Source organism: Motacilla alba, chromosome 2 (assembly GCF_015832195.1).
Source record: "Motacilla alba alba isolate MOTALB_02 chromosome 2, Motacilla_alba_V1.0_pri, whole genome shotgun sequence".
NCBI classification, from domain to species: domain Eukaryota; kingdom Metazoa; phylum Chordata; class Aves; order Passeriformes; family Motacillidae; genus Motacilla; species Motacilla alba.
Window position 1 is genome coordinate 79,708,023 of NC_052017.1, and position 14,226 is coordinate 79,722,248.

At 38.4% G+C, this 14,226-nt stretch overlaps 1 protein-coding gene across 8 annotated transcripts in view; it reads left to right on the forward strand.

Moving 5' to 3' along the window:
• Positions 1-14,226, forward strand: part of CTNND2 (catenin delta 2) — a 640,288-nt gene that overhangs the window by 331,956 nt on the left and 294,106 nt on the right. For all 8 annotated transcript variants that reach the window (XM_038129852.1, XM_038129853.1, XM_038129848.1 and 5 more), the window contains 2 exons: positions 2,208-2,242; positions 2,743-2,859. In XM_038129852.1, coding sequence (XP_037985780.1) covers positions 2,208-2,242; positions 2,743-2,859 — 152 coding nt within the window. The remainder of the gene's footprint in view (positions 1-2,207; positions 2,243-2,742; positions 2,860-14,226) is intronic.

Below are 14,226 nucleotides of genomic sequence, written 5' to 3' on the forward strand. Positions count from 1 at the left end.
ATCATTACTCTAAAAGCTACATTATTTATTGAAAGACCATTACAATACTGATGAGAAGAAGCATGACTAAAGTTGGAAAGGTCAAAATGTAGTGAAAATTCATTGTGATCCTGAGTTTAATACGATACGTACAATGTTTCTGTGGAAGTCAGACAAGTGATATTGGGGATTACTAGGAATCAACCACAAGTGATTAATTGAACATAATGACCTTTGTTACATTTCGTACAAGTTTGCTACTTAAAAAGGGCTAAGCTGGAATTCCTGGAAGTGGTAATTCACTCTTTATGCATGACTTGATTTTCTTTTCTCACTTATTTTGATGAGGTGGCATAGTCTTTTACATTGTGTTCTTGCCAGCAACATCTAGTAATTCATTACACCAGCAAGAATGCCAACTGAGATATTACATTTTTTTTCTGGCTGGTGAGGTGATATCTATCACAAAGAAATCTAGATACTGGAAGAGGAAATCTAGATTGGAAAGTAGTACATTACTTACTATGGATTGTGCTAGTTACAGAAAGGAAGATTGTTCTCAAGTCCTAGTGTGTCAGATGAAACTGCAGTTATTTAGTACATCTGAAAATCAGACAAAAGGAATGTAAAATTGGAAAAAGTGTTATTTCAAAGAGAGTCACTGTCCCTAGTCACCACTAGGACTTCATTTCAAAGGTAATTTAAATTAAAGTAATTTCGTCCAGTTCAACACTTGGCAGTTACTATTGTTTGTCTGAGGACTCTGGCAACACTTATCTTCAATACTGTTAATTTTAGTGGCCTTGAATGCAAGAATTTAAGTTCACTATCTCATCAAAGGACTGGCTTCTTAATCTATAAAATCTCACTACTGTGAGTCAATATAAACCATAGACCGTAGTTATTAGAAAATTTATGATAATGTACAGATTTGAACTTGCCATGTTAACATTTATGATGCCAGGTAGAAATTAAAAGTCCTTTTAGAACTATTTTTATGTAAGTTAGACAATAATTCTTTTTTTTTTTAACACTATCAAATCTGGTAAATAATTTACACAAGTTCTTTGCTGTAAAAATAGACCTCCAGAAGGAAGCATTTAATTTCATTTACATTGCTATTGTTCAGAACATAGATAGTAGGAGGTATACTGACATATTCATAAGTGATCCAGCATCTGCTGGGGAAAAGGAAAACAATTTAGAGATTTAAATCCTTTTATTCATCCAAAAGAGCATTTAGTCTCAACAGCAGAAAATAAATGAAAAAATAAATGTAATTGTTGGAAAAGTTAAAATAATTTCAGTCTTTGTTGGTTTTTTGTTGGTTTTTGTTTTGTTTTCAACTTAGGGATGCAAAAAATTATGTTGTTCTCCCCGATAGGTATCTTACAAAAATGTACAGAAAAATCTTTCAGTCATGGGTATAATAATCAGTTCACTGTTAGCAAAAGAATGGGTAGTACTGAGTAACTTCAATCCTTTTTGTATCCTTGTCATGGGAGAAAGACCTATATTGAAGCATAAACAGAGCATGCCTTGGAGGAAAGTGTAGTCATTGCCTAATTGAATATACAATTTATTTTATCATTCATTTGAATGTATCTTTCATTTTATTGGGAAAGAAAAACCCTACCTAACCCATCCTCTGGTGTGCATGCTCATTATTTTAGAATTAAGACCTTCTGTTGCTTAAGTGCTTGTACATAGAAGCACAAACACATCTAAATTTACTCTCCTGTGTAGGCCAATTGAATTAACGTGGCTGCACATTTGAATAATTTAAAAATGCACATAATGATCAGTAGAACCAGGACTCATAATTTCTTTCAGAAATCACATGTAACTATTCACTTGAGAAAGTAATTTATAATTTTCTTGATAAACATGGAGAATCAGGCAAATGGAAGGATCCAAAAAGTTGAAGAGTGCTAATATTTTTTTGAAATAGTGTAGTTTGTATATCAAGACCAAGAGGCCAATTTCTATATGCATGATTCAAATTACTTGATAAAGAAATAACAATGCTTCCCTCCAGCTGAGTGAATGATGTACAAGTCATTAATTAAAAATACATATAAAATTATGTATTCTAAATACATTTTTTTATTCTTAAGTGTGTTCTTCTCTTAAATCAGTTCCTTCAGAATAGATTTATATCTGAATATTCATGGCACACTGCAAAACAATTTAATTAAAAATGATCACTTTTTTCTTTCTCTTTCCAGTTCAACAGAAGAGCAGTTTCACTGGCAAACACAAGGTAATGTACCTATCTACATATATGTATTACTGACATTCTCTCCCAGAAAGATCATTTTTTACCTAAAGAAGATGAGGGGGGGAAAGCACATTGATGTGTGTGGAGGTTTTTGTTGGGGTTTTTGTGTGTTTTTTCTCATTGCTAGTGTGTGAAAACTGTACTTAAAAAGTGACAAGATTTGGCAAAAGTTTTTAGGATTGACAAAAAGTACACTGAAACTAAGTAGACTTTTGAGAAGGAGCATTGCTAAATGAGTCTCTGGCTTTTTTTACTAGTAGACCTAAATATTCTCATTTTACTTTTATTAATCCAAGGCCTTACTTTCAAAGGATGACACAATTTTCAGTATGGCCAGTGTCCTGGGAATGTGTGGCCTCCATTCCTTCAGCTGATGAGCTGTGAATGCTTAGACACATATAACTGGTTTTAGCTTTTGTCTTGTATATAGTTTTACCTTTTTGGCCTTCTTTTACGTTTTTATGTTGTTAATTTTATTACAGATGGTCAGAAGGATATAGAAGATGAACTCACCACTGGTCTGGAGCTGGTGGACTCCTGTATTAGATCACTGCAGGAATCAGGGATACTCGATCCACAGGACTATTCAGCCAGTGAAAGTAAGTTGCTAGAAATATATTTTCTAGAAGTCAAAAATTTCTTGCTTTAAAACTGAATGCATGTCTTTAAGTGCTGCTAGTTTTTTGGGGAAAAACAAGCACATGAAATGTATTTTAAGGAAAATATTTTCTAAGTGCAATGTTGCTGTATTATACTATAAGGTCATGTTACAAAATTTCAGCATCACCACCATAAAAACAACATTCAAACAGCAATTTTTCAGTATCCAAAGGTAATAAAATGAAACATACTGGGTGGCTGTGAGGAAGTCTGATGTGTGATTGTAACCACTTGGCCAGGTAGCTGGTAACTCCTTACGACTAAAATTTTCTTGTGGATACACATACAGGAATAAGTGCACTTAAAGCTGATGCACAGAACAGCAGCTGGAGCAAGAAAGATGAAGTCTTTTCTCCAAGGTTGGGTCACTGGTCACTTACCAGCTATTCTGTTTGCAGAACTGTGCAGTGAGTGGATGGATTGTTGGCTAGAAACAGCCACTGGGGAAGTGAATCAAGGCTACACAGCAGCAAAAGTGATCAAGGGACATGCCACTCCATGTGTTTGTAGAGCAGATGTCTACCAACAGTTGTGCTCATGAGTCACACTGAGACCATTTTCCAGCATGTTAACTGGTCTGTTAACAGATGTAGCACTATATGTTGAAAAAGAAGGTTAATTCCCTGTCTTTTTTCTCAGGCTTTTATCTCATATTCTGTCCCCATCTGCCACAATATAATCCCACATTCACTTCCCTGCCTCTGCAGCTCCTGACATTGGCTTTGCTTTTTTTTAGTATTCCTCTACATCTCCTTACCTCTTGCTCAGTTGATTCCTGCTATCCAGTACCTTCTGACTGAGTCACATCTTTGGAGGTGGCTGCCCAAATTCAGCTTTCTTGATATCAAAAGGGAAAATCTCCCCTTCATCTGAAAAGGCTGATGAACTGTGACAGCCACCTTCTTCAAAGCATCTCTAGCAATGACAAGTCATCACCTGCAATATGGTCATCAGGTGACAGAAGGAAGATATTGCACATTGGATACAGAATTTTAATTTGCCAGAACACTTTGCATTATTTTAAAACAAGGCTTGCTGTCAAATCCAAGCTGACAATCCTGGGACAGTAGAAAACTTTTCATTTTTCATGTGCACAAGATTTCTGGGCCAACAGTGTCCTAACACTTTTGTTATAGTTTTGCTTAATCTGAACACAGTCTGTATGATTGACATCTGTTAAAATGTTGCTTGATCTGAACAAAATGGGGAAAATGATGAAACAATGTAAGCCCTTGTTTTCGTCTTCATTTGGAGGTGAGGAGAAACAAAACAGACTAGCATGATAAGGATTGCATTCAAAATGTGATATTATTATAAAAAATGAAACTGGGTAGATGACAATAGAGGAGATTGAGAGCAGAGTGTGGCCAACTTGTATGGAGAACTGCCAAAAACTGGCTGAAGAGATGGAAACTAAGAAAAAATATATTGGAGAATGATGAAGATGGTACATGGAATGAAGTCTGTACGTGAAGGAAACTAATACTCAAGACATTTCTGGGGAGCATCACAATAAGCTAAAAGACAAATAGGAATGCAGGTAGGTAGAAAGAAGAATAAAGAACATGGGCAAATGTAAAACGGTGATGGAGAAGAGGAGGAACTGAGGTTTGTTGAAGCAGGAGGTCCATACAGAATGTTGAAAGCTGAGTTTGCTGGGCTGGACGATTTGTTTGTGGGAGCAAGAGCTAGGTGCAAAGAAAGGGAACAACAGGGTAATGAGAATGACAGCCAAGAAAAGGAAAAGTGGTATAATTATGGACAGGAAAGTAGCTGTCCCTAAGAAGCATAGGTTTGGAGAGAACAGGCAGGTGCGTGTGCTCACAGAGAAGCAGGCTTCCACACACGGCTGCATGCTTGATCTTCTGCATTGTCAGGAAGTATTTATAAAGCCTTTTGTCACAGTGCCCTTATTCCTCTGCTCTGGGCTCAGCTTGTAATAAAACTAGATTGCTATTTGCCATTTATGGGTTTAATTAAGAATCAGATCTATATGCCAAAGCTAACAGTTGCAGCTCTGCTAATCACTCATAAAAACAATTAGGATGTCATATACTGGATTTTTTTTTTCTGGTTTGAGGGACTTTTTTGAATTTCGAGTAAAATGTTACAAGCACATCAGACAGGTAAAATGTTACTGTTTTAAAAGTCAAAAGTACAAAAGTCAAGGTTGTCCGTACAGCATAATTGGAATTTCTTATCAATGCCGTAGAAAACAATTACTATAATGCCCTATTTTGTACATTTTCTGTCCATGCCTCATTTACCCCAAGTTGAGGCTCAAATTGCAGTAGCACACTAGAGGGGAGAATGCGTCTGACTTCTGTAAGCAACAAGTAGAACACACATACACAATGAAAACAAAAGTCTCATATTTACTTAAAATGTTATTGTGTCCCTCCTTTGTGTCCTAAAGCTTTCCTATTAGAGTTGTGAAATTGTTCCAAGTATTTTCTGCTGATACATAGTTTTAGGTGTTCCCAGTTAGTTGTGCTGAGAACAAACGGTTGTAACAGAACACAGTGAGAGCACAGTCTCAAATATTTGAAGCATGATACAAAGAGGAAGTTTAAAGCTCACTTTGTAATGTCTCAAACACAGTATTTGCATTTCCTAGACACTTCAGTTCTTAATCCTTTCAATTTTGAAATAGGAAGTGAGATCTATATAAATGTTTCACTTTACAGGTATTCAAAAAATCACCATTTGTGATATATCTGAAGTAAACGTTGAGTGCTGTAGAATTATCCACTAGGGTGCTTTTTTTTTTTCTTTGTATTGAACATTTTTCAATGGAAACCTGATGTGATGCAGTAAAAAAGACAGAACCATTTTGCATTGTGTGCACTGGCCGTAAGGCAAGGAAGGAGGTGAAGAGCGATGACTCAGAAAAGAAAACTTAGTCTGGCATTTTCTAACTTTTGAGCTCCCAGTTTGACAATTTTTCTTGTGTTTACTTCTCTGCAGTTTGACTGCAAAACTGCATTTTAGGTAACAAGACTGACTCTGAGGAGAGCATTTCCTGCCTGCCATGCATTTGAAGCAGATTTTTTGAAATCATCATATGAAAGCCTGGCCAGTGATGTGGCCACAGCTTCCTTTTCTGAACTGTGTGCATCTAGTCTAATGACTTAATCTATCAGTAGCCCTGTCTTTGTAGAGGATTAGTGTGTCTCTACTCAGAATCTTTACTATTTGGTTTCACGCACTCTGATTTTCTCAGACTTAGTTTTAAAAAGTTGTCACATAGCAGTGAGCTGTTACAATACTCTAAATCCCAAACATCACTTCACATGTGCTGTTCCTTTAGTAGCAAATAAAAGCCATGAAAAAAAGGCTAATGGGACAAGTCACATGAAAGGGGCTTACACAGGAGGGGCTCTGTATTGCTAATAGAGATGCTCGCTAATTATCTTTACGGAGTGTGAATCAGCAAATGTAAAAATCCTTAAGTATATAAGACTTCTTTATTTGGTGAAGTGAAAGCAAAGTGATCACTGGTTTTAAAGTAATTATTATCAGGCAGGCAGATTCACAACTGCTGCAAGCTCTCATACAAGCTTCTGTGGTGGAGCTGACCCTGAGATGAGGTTATGTGCAACCAAGGGGAGCTCCTGCCCTGTCCCCCACCTCTTTCTTCTGTCCCAACTCAGTGTTAGTTGTCCTCCTCATACCATGTGCTTCCAGCTGCAGCCGGCAGACTAAGAGTCAGGAAACTTCCAGAATTGCACAAGAAACTGCATCTGACTGGAGCCTGCATCTCCATGGTCCAGTTCCCCATGCTGCAGTGATTCCTCATTATCTCTGTGTAGCTCTAGATCTGTCAAGACCATGTCACTCCAGTTTACATCAAACATGTCATAGTTTTCTGGCCTCAGAGGAGCATTCGGCCTGTCCTGGGTGTTCCTGGGGATCATCAGCAGAACAACAGTGGTCCACACATCCCCTCAGTCCCCGAGGGAGGGCACATACAGTGCTAGTGTCAGTAGACATCAGGTACAGAGGGTCCAGGGGACACCCTGAGGGTACTCAATCCATCTTCCTCCCTGCTCTACATTGCTGTAACACCCAGCTTGCCTGGCTGCACCTCTCTGAAAACATTCTTTCCTTCTGCCATTATCTTTTTCTAACAGGAACTCAAAAGTACTGCTTTTGCATAAATAAAGATAGTAACTGTCACCTTAAATAGGGTCAGGGGAAAGACCAGTGGTGTGAGAGCCAATGTAATCATATATAAGATGCTGGAAATGAGTCATGGAAGAGGAATGGGAATGCACAGTAAATGCAGGACCTGAAATCACTGGGTGAGGAAACATGCAGAGGAACAAAATTTAGTTCAGAGCAGAGTTATCTCATTAGTGATGTTTCAAGAGACACAGCAATACTGAACAGTGCATGTAGCTCAGAAAAGGTGTTTTCATGGCAGAGTGGTTTAATCTCGTGAGGAAAGGCATGTGAAAATAAATTTTATGAGGGCTGAGTATGCACTGTGGAGACGATAAGTTAATATTTCTGACTAGAAATCTTGGAAAAATGCAGGCTAAAAGAAGCAAGACATTATTTCCTCCCCTTCCCATCACTGCACCACTATCTCAAAATCACACAACTACTTCACATCCATTCCTTTTACTACCTTGTCAGTGCACGTCCTTTTTTGGTTTTGTTTTGTTTTTTTTCCTTTTTTCCACTCACATTATATGTAAGAACAATTGAAAAGGTGGAAAACTGCATGGAAGGAAGGAGAGCAAACACAGATATACAGCTGTCTGAGTTAAGAAGATTGGTTGCTGAGGACATTTGTCATTAAGGTTTAATAAGGTTGCAGTCTGGCCTGCAGATGAGTGGGAAAGGTCCTGATGAACTGCCTGAGGCCTCCAGATGTCAGTCCTCTGTGACAGAGAAACTGGAGTCCTCTAAGCAGTTGTTAAGACCAAACTACCTTTTCCTGATGATGTTTGCAAAATTGCAGTTTACAGATGGGTAGTGTAAGGTAAAAGTGGAACAAGAGGAAAAGTTGGTTCTATATTTCTTTCCCTTCTATTAGTTTCTCTGTCCCCCTATTCCTGTGGGTCACTAGCGTGCCACATTAGAGGATTGACATGACACTGTCATCAAAACAATTTCAACATAATTAGCTGAAGCTCACTGAGTCTTTACAGAATGCACTGCATCCTTGCAGTCTACAGCGGTGGAGACAGGCAGTGGTTTTTCCTTCTGTCATGCCATTAGCAAAAGGAGGGTTAGCAGACTTCTAAGATTACTGAGCAAATCCATTGGTACTTTCTTCCTAGCTTAAACCACAGGCTCAAATGTCTGCTAATACAGAAGTCTCTAATTTTTATTTAAGTTATCTATTCTTAAATCTTCCATCCTTTTTCCTTTGCTTCAGCCTCCACAAAATGACCATAGGACTGGTCTTTAAAGGATTATTGGGCAGATTTATGAAGCTTTCGGTGTTTATGTTTCTAAGTGAAACACAATAATTTCATTATTTTTCACTTGGCTTCATCACTTCATTTGGCAACCTTCCTTGCTTGCTCTCTAAATCAACAGTACAGACTGCAGGAACAGAGCTCTCATTGACATGGATCAGAAAACTTTCTGCATAGTTCTCCCCATTGTCTTGATAATTTTTAAATGCTCATTTTTAATTTCAGTTTGTAATTTTTTTTAGAACAAGCAGTTTCTATTAGGATTGCAGTTTTTCCCACACAACATTGCCAGTACTCCAGATGAATTTTTTTCCCCACATTTTCTGGATACATATTTTTATTTGTGACTGTGACCCTGTTGTCCTGGTGCTCAGGATTAATTGCAGAATTCAGAGTACTGATAAGGGAATAAATACAATGCAGGTTTAATAATGCCATCTTCTTGGCTAAGGCCATTTCATAATACACTTCACAGATGCTACATATTGACAGAAATGCAGGCAATTAAGAGTGTCCAAGTTCTTCTGAGGTAGAAAAATAATGGCTTACCACTCTGGTCTCAATCCCACAATATATTAACTCTTTTAGTCATTTGAAACTATTTGCCCCAAATGTAGCACAAACATGTAGCAGTACCATTTAGGTGCTGGGATTTTTCCCCTCTGAAGAATGAATTATGTTACAACAACATTTTACCACATGAAATTATATACAGATGTTGCATTAGACAGATGTGGATTTCACTTAAAACCCCTGTCTAATTATGAGGCTGAAAAGGTAGGCTAAACTCCTAATTTATTCTCTTAATTCACTTTTGTTCCAGCAATTTTTGGTACTAAGAGAGATCCTCCTTACCCAGTGGGAAGCAGATGTCCCAGCTTGAAAAAGGCACTCCTTGTTCAACCTGTATGATTTTCAGCTTTTATCAGCTGATTTTATTATAGATACTGAAAATAGATTGAAACAAAAAGGCACTGTTTACACAATGAATGTGTAAAAGGATGTCTGTTTATGTGTTTTCCATCCCATAGCTCTTGCTTTGTGAAATTGCCACCTGTCAGATGGCTGGACATGCTCAATGAGATGAAATTTGGCAACAGTGGACATCACAGTTTTTGACAGATAAAGTTATTTCCATTTCATTATCTGCTCTGAGAGCCAGGGCTATCCAGTTTAGTCATTCTTTATGCACACAAGAGAGGTGTTCTTGTGGGATCTCCTGGTAAACATACACATTATTAAAATCATATGCTCTTTGAGTATGTTTCCGAGCTGAAAAACCTATAGAAGCGTGCATGCCCCTCCTTCATTTCAGGATCAGAGTCTTAGGAGTAGAAGTGGCATAAGTATCTAACACAGGGTACACTATCTTTCTGTCTGCTGCATTAATGCTAACCTGGCAGTGTCTGACTCAACAATTCATAGCTCCAGATAAATCTCTCTGAGTATGAAGTCTGATGAAATTTTGATTTATTATGGAAACATCTGTCAGTATTGTAATATATTTAGGGTAAATATTTATGGTTGGACATTTTGGATGCCTCTCTTTACTCCATTCATCTCTTCTAAAACAAGCCTTTGGCCAATCTTCGCTTCAAAACTTTGGGGTTTTAAAGTCATCTTTGCGCAATTTGTAATGGAGTAAATCTCTGAAAGGGGGACGCCAGTTTTCAGAGGGTGGTTTTACATTTGTCCATTGTGTGTTCTCACAGAGAAAGTTGTAAAGGAAACGTCTCAACTGTGAGTCAAATTCAGTCTTTTAAAGTAGGTCTTAAATATGTAGATTTCTTAGAAATGGGGATAAGATGTTGTTTCCTTTACCCATCTCCCCTTTTTGGCCCTAGTCACCCTAAGTGTGAGCATGAAATAACTATTAAGTCATTTAACGTTGTAATAGCCACTGGCTGATCACAACCAGAGACCTGCTTTCCAGGGGCAATACTCAGCAGGAGATGAATGTCTTTACAAAATAGCTGATAATGAAAAGCTCCTGTAGATTCATTGCTACACCCCACTAAGACATTAGGATTTGATGAAATGAAGCTGGATCTAGTGCTGCTGAGAGCCATCTCTTACATCTCAGCCTCAGTGTTTACAGCCAGTGCTGCCTCAGGAAATGCTCCATCAGCACTAAGTGCCCTTAGCTTGGACTCTATTGAATATTTTCATTCTCTGTCACAGGCAGAGCTCTAAGGCATTGAGAACAGCACCAGAAGAAGAGATGTAGCTCAAACACTGTCCTGCAGTACTCCATCACCTCTGCCTTTCTGGGTACCAAGACGGTATAACAGGCACATCTTTGTGACTGACATATCCCATCCTGGTAAATTCATGTCCGTGTTCTTACTTTAAGAGCACGAGTGAAGTTTTCCTTTTTGGCTGTTTCCCATACGCAAGTAGGAAAACAAAGGCAGGAGCAGAGTCACAGTATGGGCTTTTACCACCAGGATTCCTGACAGACTTTGGTGTCTACTTCAGAAGGGACTCAGGTCCAGCTATCTTGTTACTCTTTGGTTTGCTGCCTGTCTTCAAGTTCATGTGTGATTGTTGCAAGCAGGAAACTTGGTGAAAGCTGAATGAACCATGAATGAACCATCAATGTTCAGGGAAGCAGTTTATGCTTTCCCTGATTTCCTCAGAGGTGGCACAGAAGTTGCTGTGGGCACCCTCCTGTGCTTAGCTTCAATCATCTCAATTCTTCTGCAGCCTTCTATAGATTGGTAGATGCCTGGGTGAGTTTATAGGCTTCCAGGGGGAAAGCACTAGAAGCCACTGGCAGAAATGCTGTTCAAAACTGATAGCCCAGTACATGCCCTTATTGTTGGACCTAAACTTCTGCAGGCTGCCTCTTGCCATTTCCTCTCCTCAGGAAGTTCTCCAGCTGGAGACACTCACACCGTTGTAACATCCACCCTCCTCCCTTCCTATGCTCTCTTGTCTTTTCTTAGTGCACCATCTTTCCCTAAACCACCCATTTTCTGTCTTACCACATCCTTGTCCTTTGCGTCCTTTCTTGTTTCAATTCCCGTCTTTCCTTTTATCATTTTCCTTTATCTTCTATTTTTTTGCATGGCACGCAATAAAGCCTTAGTGCTTGTCCCCAAAACAGATGATCATTCATCCGCAAAGCCAAAAAAAAAAAAAAATCCATCAAAACTCCCCAAAACCCACACACATTTTCTGCATATAAGTGACCTTGCTATCCTGACTTTTCACATGCTTTCCCATTAACTAGAAGGAAACCCAGATTGTGCATTGCTGTGTCATGTTGGGAATCCAGAGGTAGCACTATGAGAACATTGCCACTAATGAATTTCTAATTTCCCTCAATTTCTGCGAAGCAGCCTACAGGCTGAATTTTTGTTTTAATGTGCTGTGACCTATAACATGGATTTTCTTGGAGTTTCCTTATATCTGCAAGATGAAACGTGTTTGTATATAAATTCCATACTGATAGCACAGTATTACATTGTATCTCTGAACTTGTCCTATGATTAATGTGATTTTGGTATCTGGTGTCATTTAATGCTGTGCAACTGCCTTAAAATCCATGCCTAAGGAAAACAACCCCTCACAATCTAGCTTTAGTACAGAACAGAAAAAAAAAAACCAAAAAAAAAAAGCAAAAAAAACCCCAAAAAAAACCAGCAGTAACAGCAGGTAAGACATACGTGGAGGGGGGAAATGGAAAGATGAGAGTCAAGACCAGGACAGCAGAAACAATTAGCGGCAATATCAAAGATGGATAGGAGGTAATGATCAGTTTGTAATGCTTAGTCTGTGTCAAACACAAATCCTTTACATGCAACCAGGTGTTTCCTCATCCACTGCAGGAAGCAGCTACTGAAACTCGTTAGGAAATGACAGTGACTTATAGTAGCATCTGTAGGAGCAGAACAAAGAAAGGCTTTTGGCATCCGAACCTACAGCGCAAAAGAACATCAGTAAATATTGTGCCTGTAGTATGGGCCAGGAAACAAATGCACCCACATCCCCACGACAGACTGATAAACCACTCACCCTGCTCCTGCCTCAGTGGCAATGCCAGTGCCTGCACACTCAGCTCAGTCCAGAGTGCCAAGAGCCACAGAATTCTGGGATCTGCCGATGCCAGCTTGTGAGCATAAGCATTGTGGAGAGGCAGCCCTGGAAAAAGAGGTAGTTGGCTTGTTGGCCTATGTAAAATGATGTATGTGGAAGATAAAATTTTGGCAGGTATGGATTTGGGTTTGATTTCTGTTGTGCTACATGCAGTTTACACAGCTCTCAATCAAGTAGGATTTTTGTGACTTCTGTGGTAACGCAGATTAGGGAGCTGCTTCCATTTTTTCCATTCTGGCCTTATAAATGGAGAAATACATTTTCTCAGGACAGTGTGAGAGCAGAGAGTGGTGCACATTTGTGTGGATACAGAGAAAGAAAGCAGAAGGGTATACTTTCTGGTTTATGGCAGAGGAGGTTTTGGCAGATGAAAAAGATTGTAATAAAATTTTGACCTTTTTGACTTAGTTTTTAATTGACTTCTGCGGCAGAGCTAAGCACATTCTGAACTGCCTCACCTCAGAGACCAAATAGTCATTTTCTTTTGTGGACAGAAAAGATTCAGGATTTAAGCCTGTCAAAGGTCTGGAAAAAATGGACTTCTGCTTTGCACAAGAAGAGGAAACCTGTTTTGTGCTAGTAGTTAAGTTCATAGAACAACATAATAGTGTAATAGATCTGCTGATATCTTTTGTATTAGATCCATATATCTATGAGGGGTTTCATGGGCTTTTATAATCAGAAGCTGTTGGGCACTTTTTTTTCAGCAGTCTAATTTAGGTCTATCAGAGGAGATTTGTCTGTTCATTTTCTTTTTGAATAATGCATTTAGCTTCCATGTGCATCATGTTTGTGGGATGTCTATAAACATCTGATTTTATTTCCTAGTAATGACAAGGGAACACATTAGTTTAGCACTGTTGATAGCAATTTTAGGCTGTGCTAGGCACAGAGGGTGACTAGAAACACTTGATGCTCGCAGCTGGTTTTCACAGGTAGAAAACACTTCAAAAAATTAGGATTTAATAATACAAAATATGTTCTTAATGTAGTCAGCCCTTTTTTTCCCTGTAAACAAAGCCCACACAACATTTTAAATATAGTTATTCCTTTAAAAGTGGGAGACTGATAATGAAAACACAAATTAAAAAATGACAATTTTTAATGCCAAAACCCAGTGTTTCTCAAATGAAAACATGGCAGTTCCTTCTGAGTTGGAGTTTCCTGTCTGTGTTGCAACATGCAGTGCCTCCTCTTGTACACAAATTTGTTCTTCTGGTCACATTCACAAATGTATCGAATCTCATTAAGGAGCCCCACTCAGGTACTGTTCTCCTGTGGTTCCAGGTGATCTCTTAATAGAGAATGTGCTTCTCTTACAGTGAAGTATTCTACCACTCCTAGTGTTGCACAATGTCACAGAAGCAGCAAGCAGCATCAGAAAGGCTTGAGGATACTCTTTTTCCTCTTTTTGTCTTCTCTAATGCAGAAATGTAATGTAGTTATCATCCTTGCTCCCCATCTTGTTCTTGTATTGTGTCTATCTATTGCTGCAATAAAGCTCATTGTCCTAATGGCCAATGATAAAATTATCTTGTTCAGAGACCATATGATTTCGATATCTGCAGGGTTTAGCAAATAATTTCATAAAATATGATTAATCTTCTACCAAAAAAAAATTGTTTTAATCTTGGGGTCAATTAAAAACCTGCATTAATAGGGTTATCCTTGGTTTTAAACTCAATTGAGGATAGATTTTCTGTTAAAAACCAAAACAAGCAAACAGAAGAAAAAGACAAGGCCACCTTCTGTATTCTGAGCTTAAATATGTAT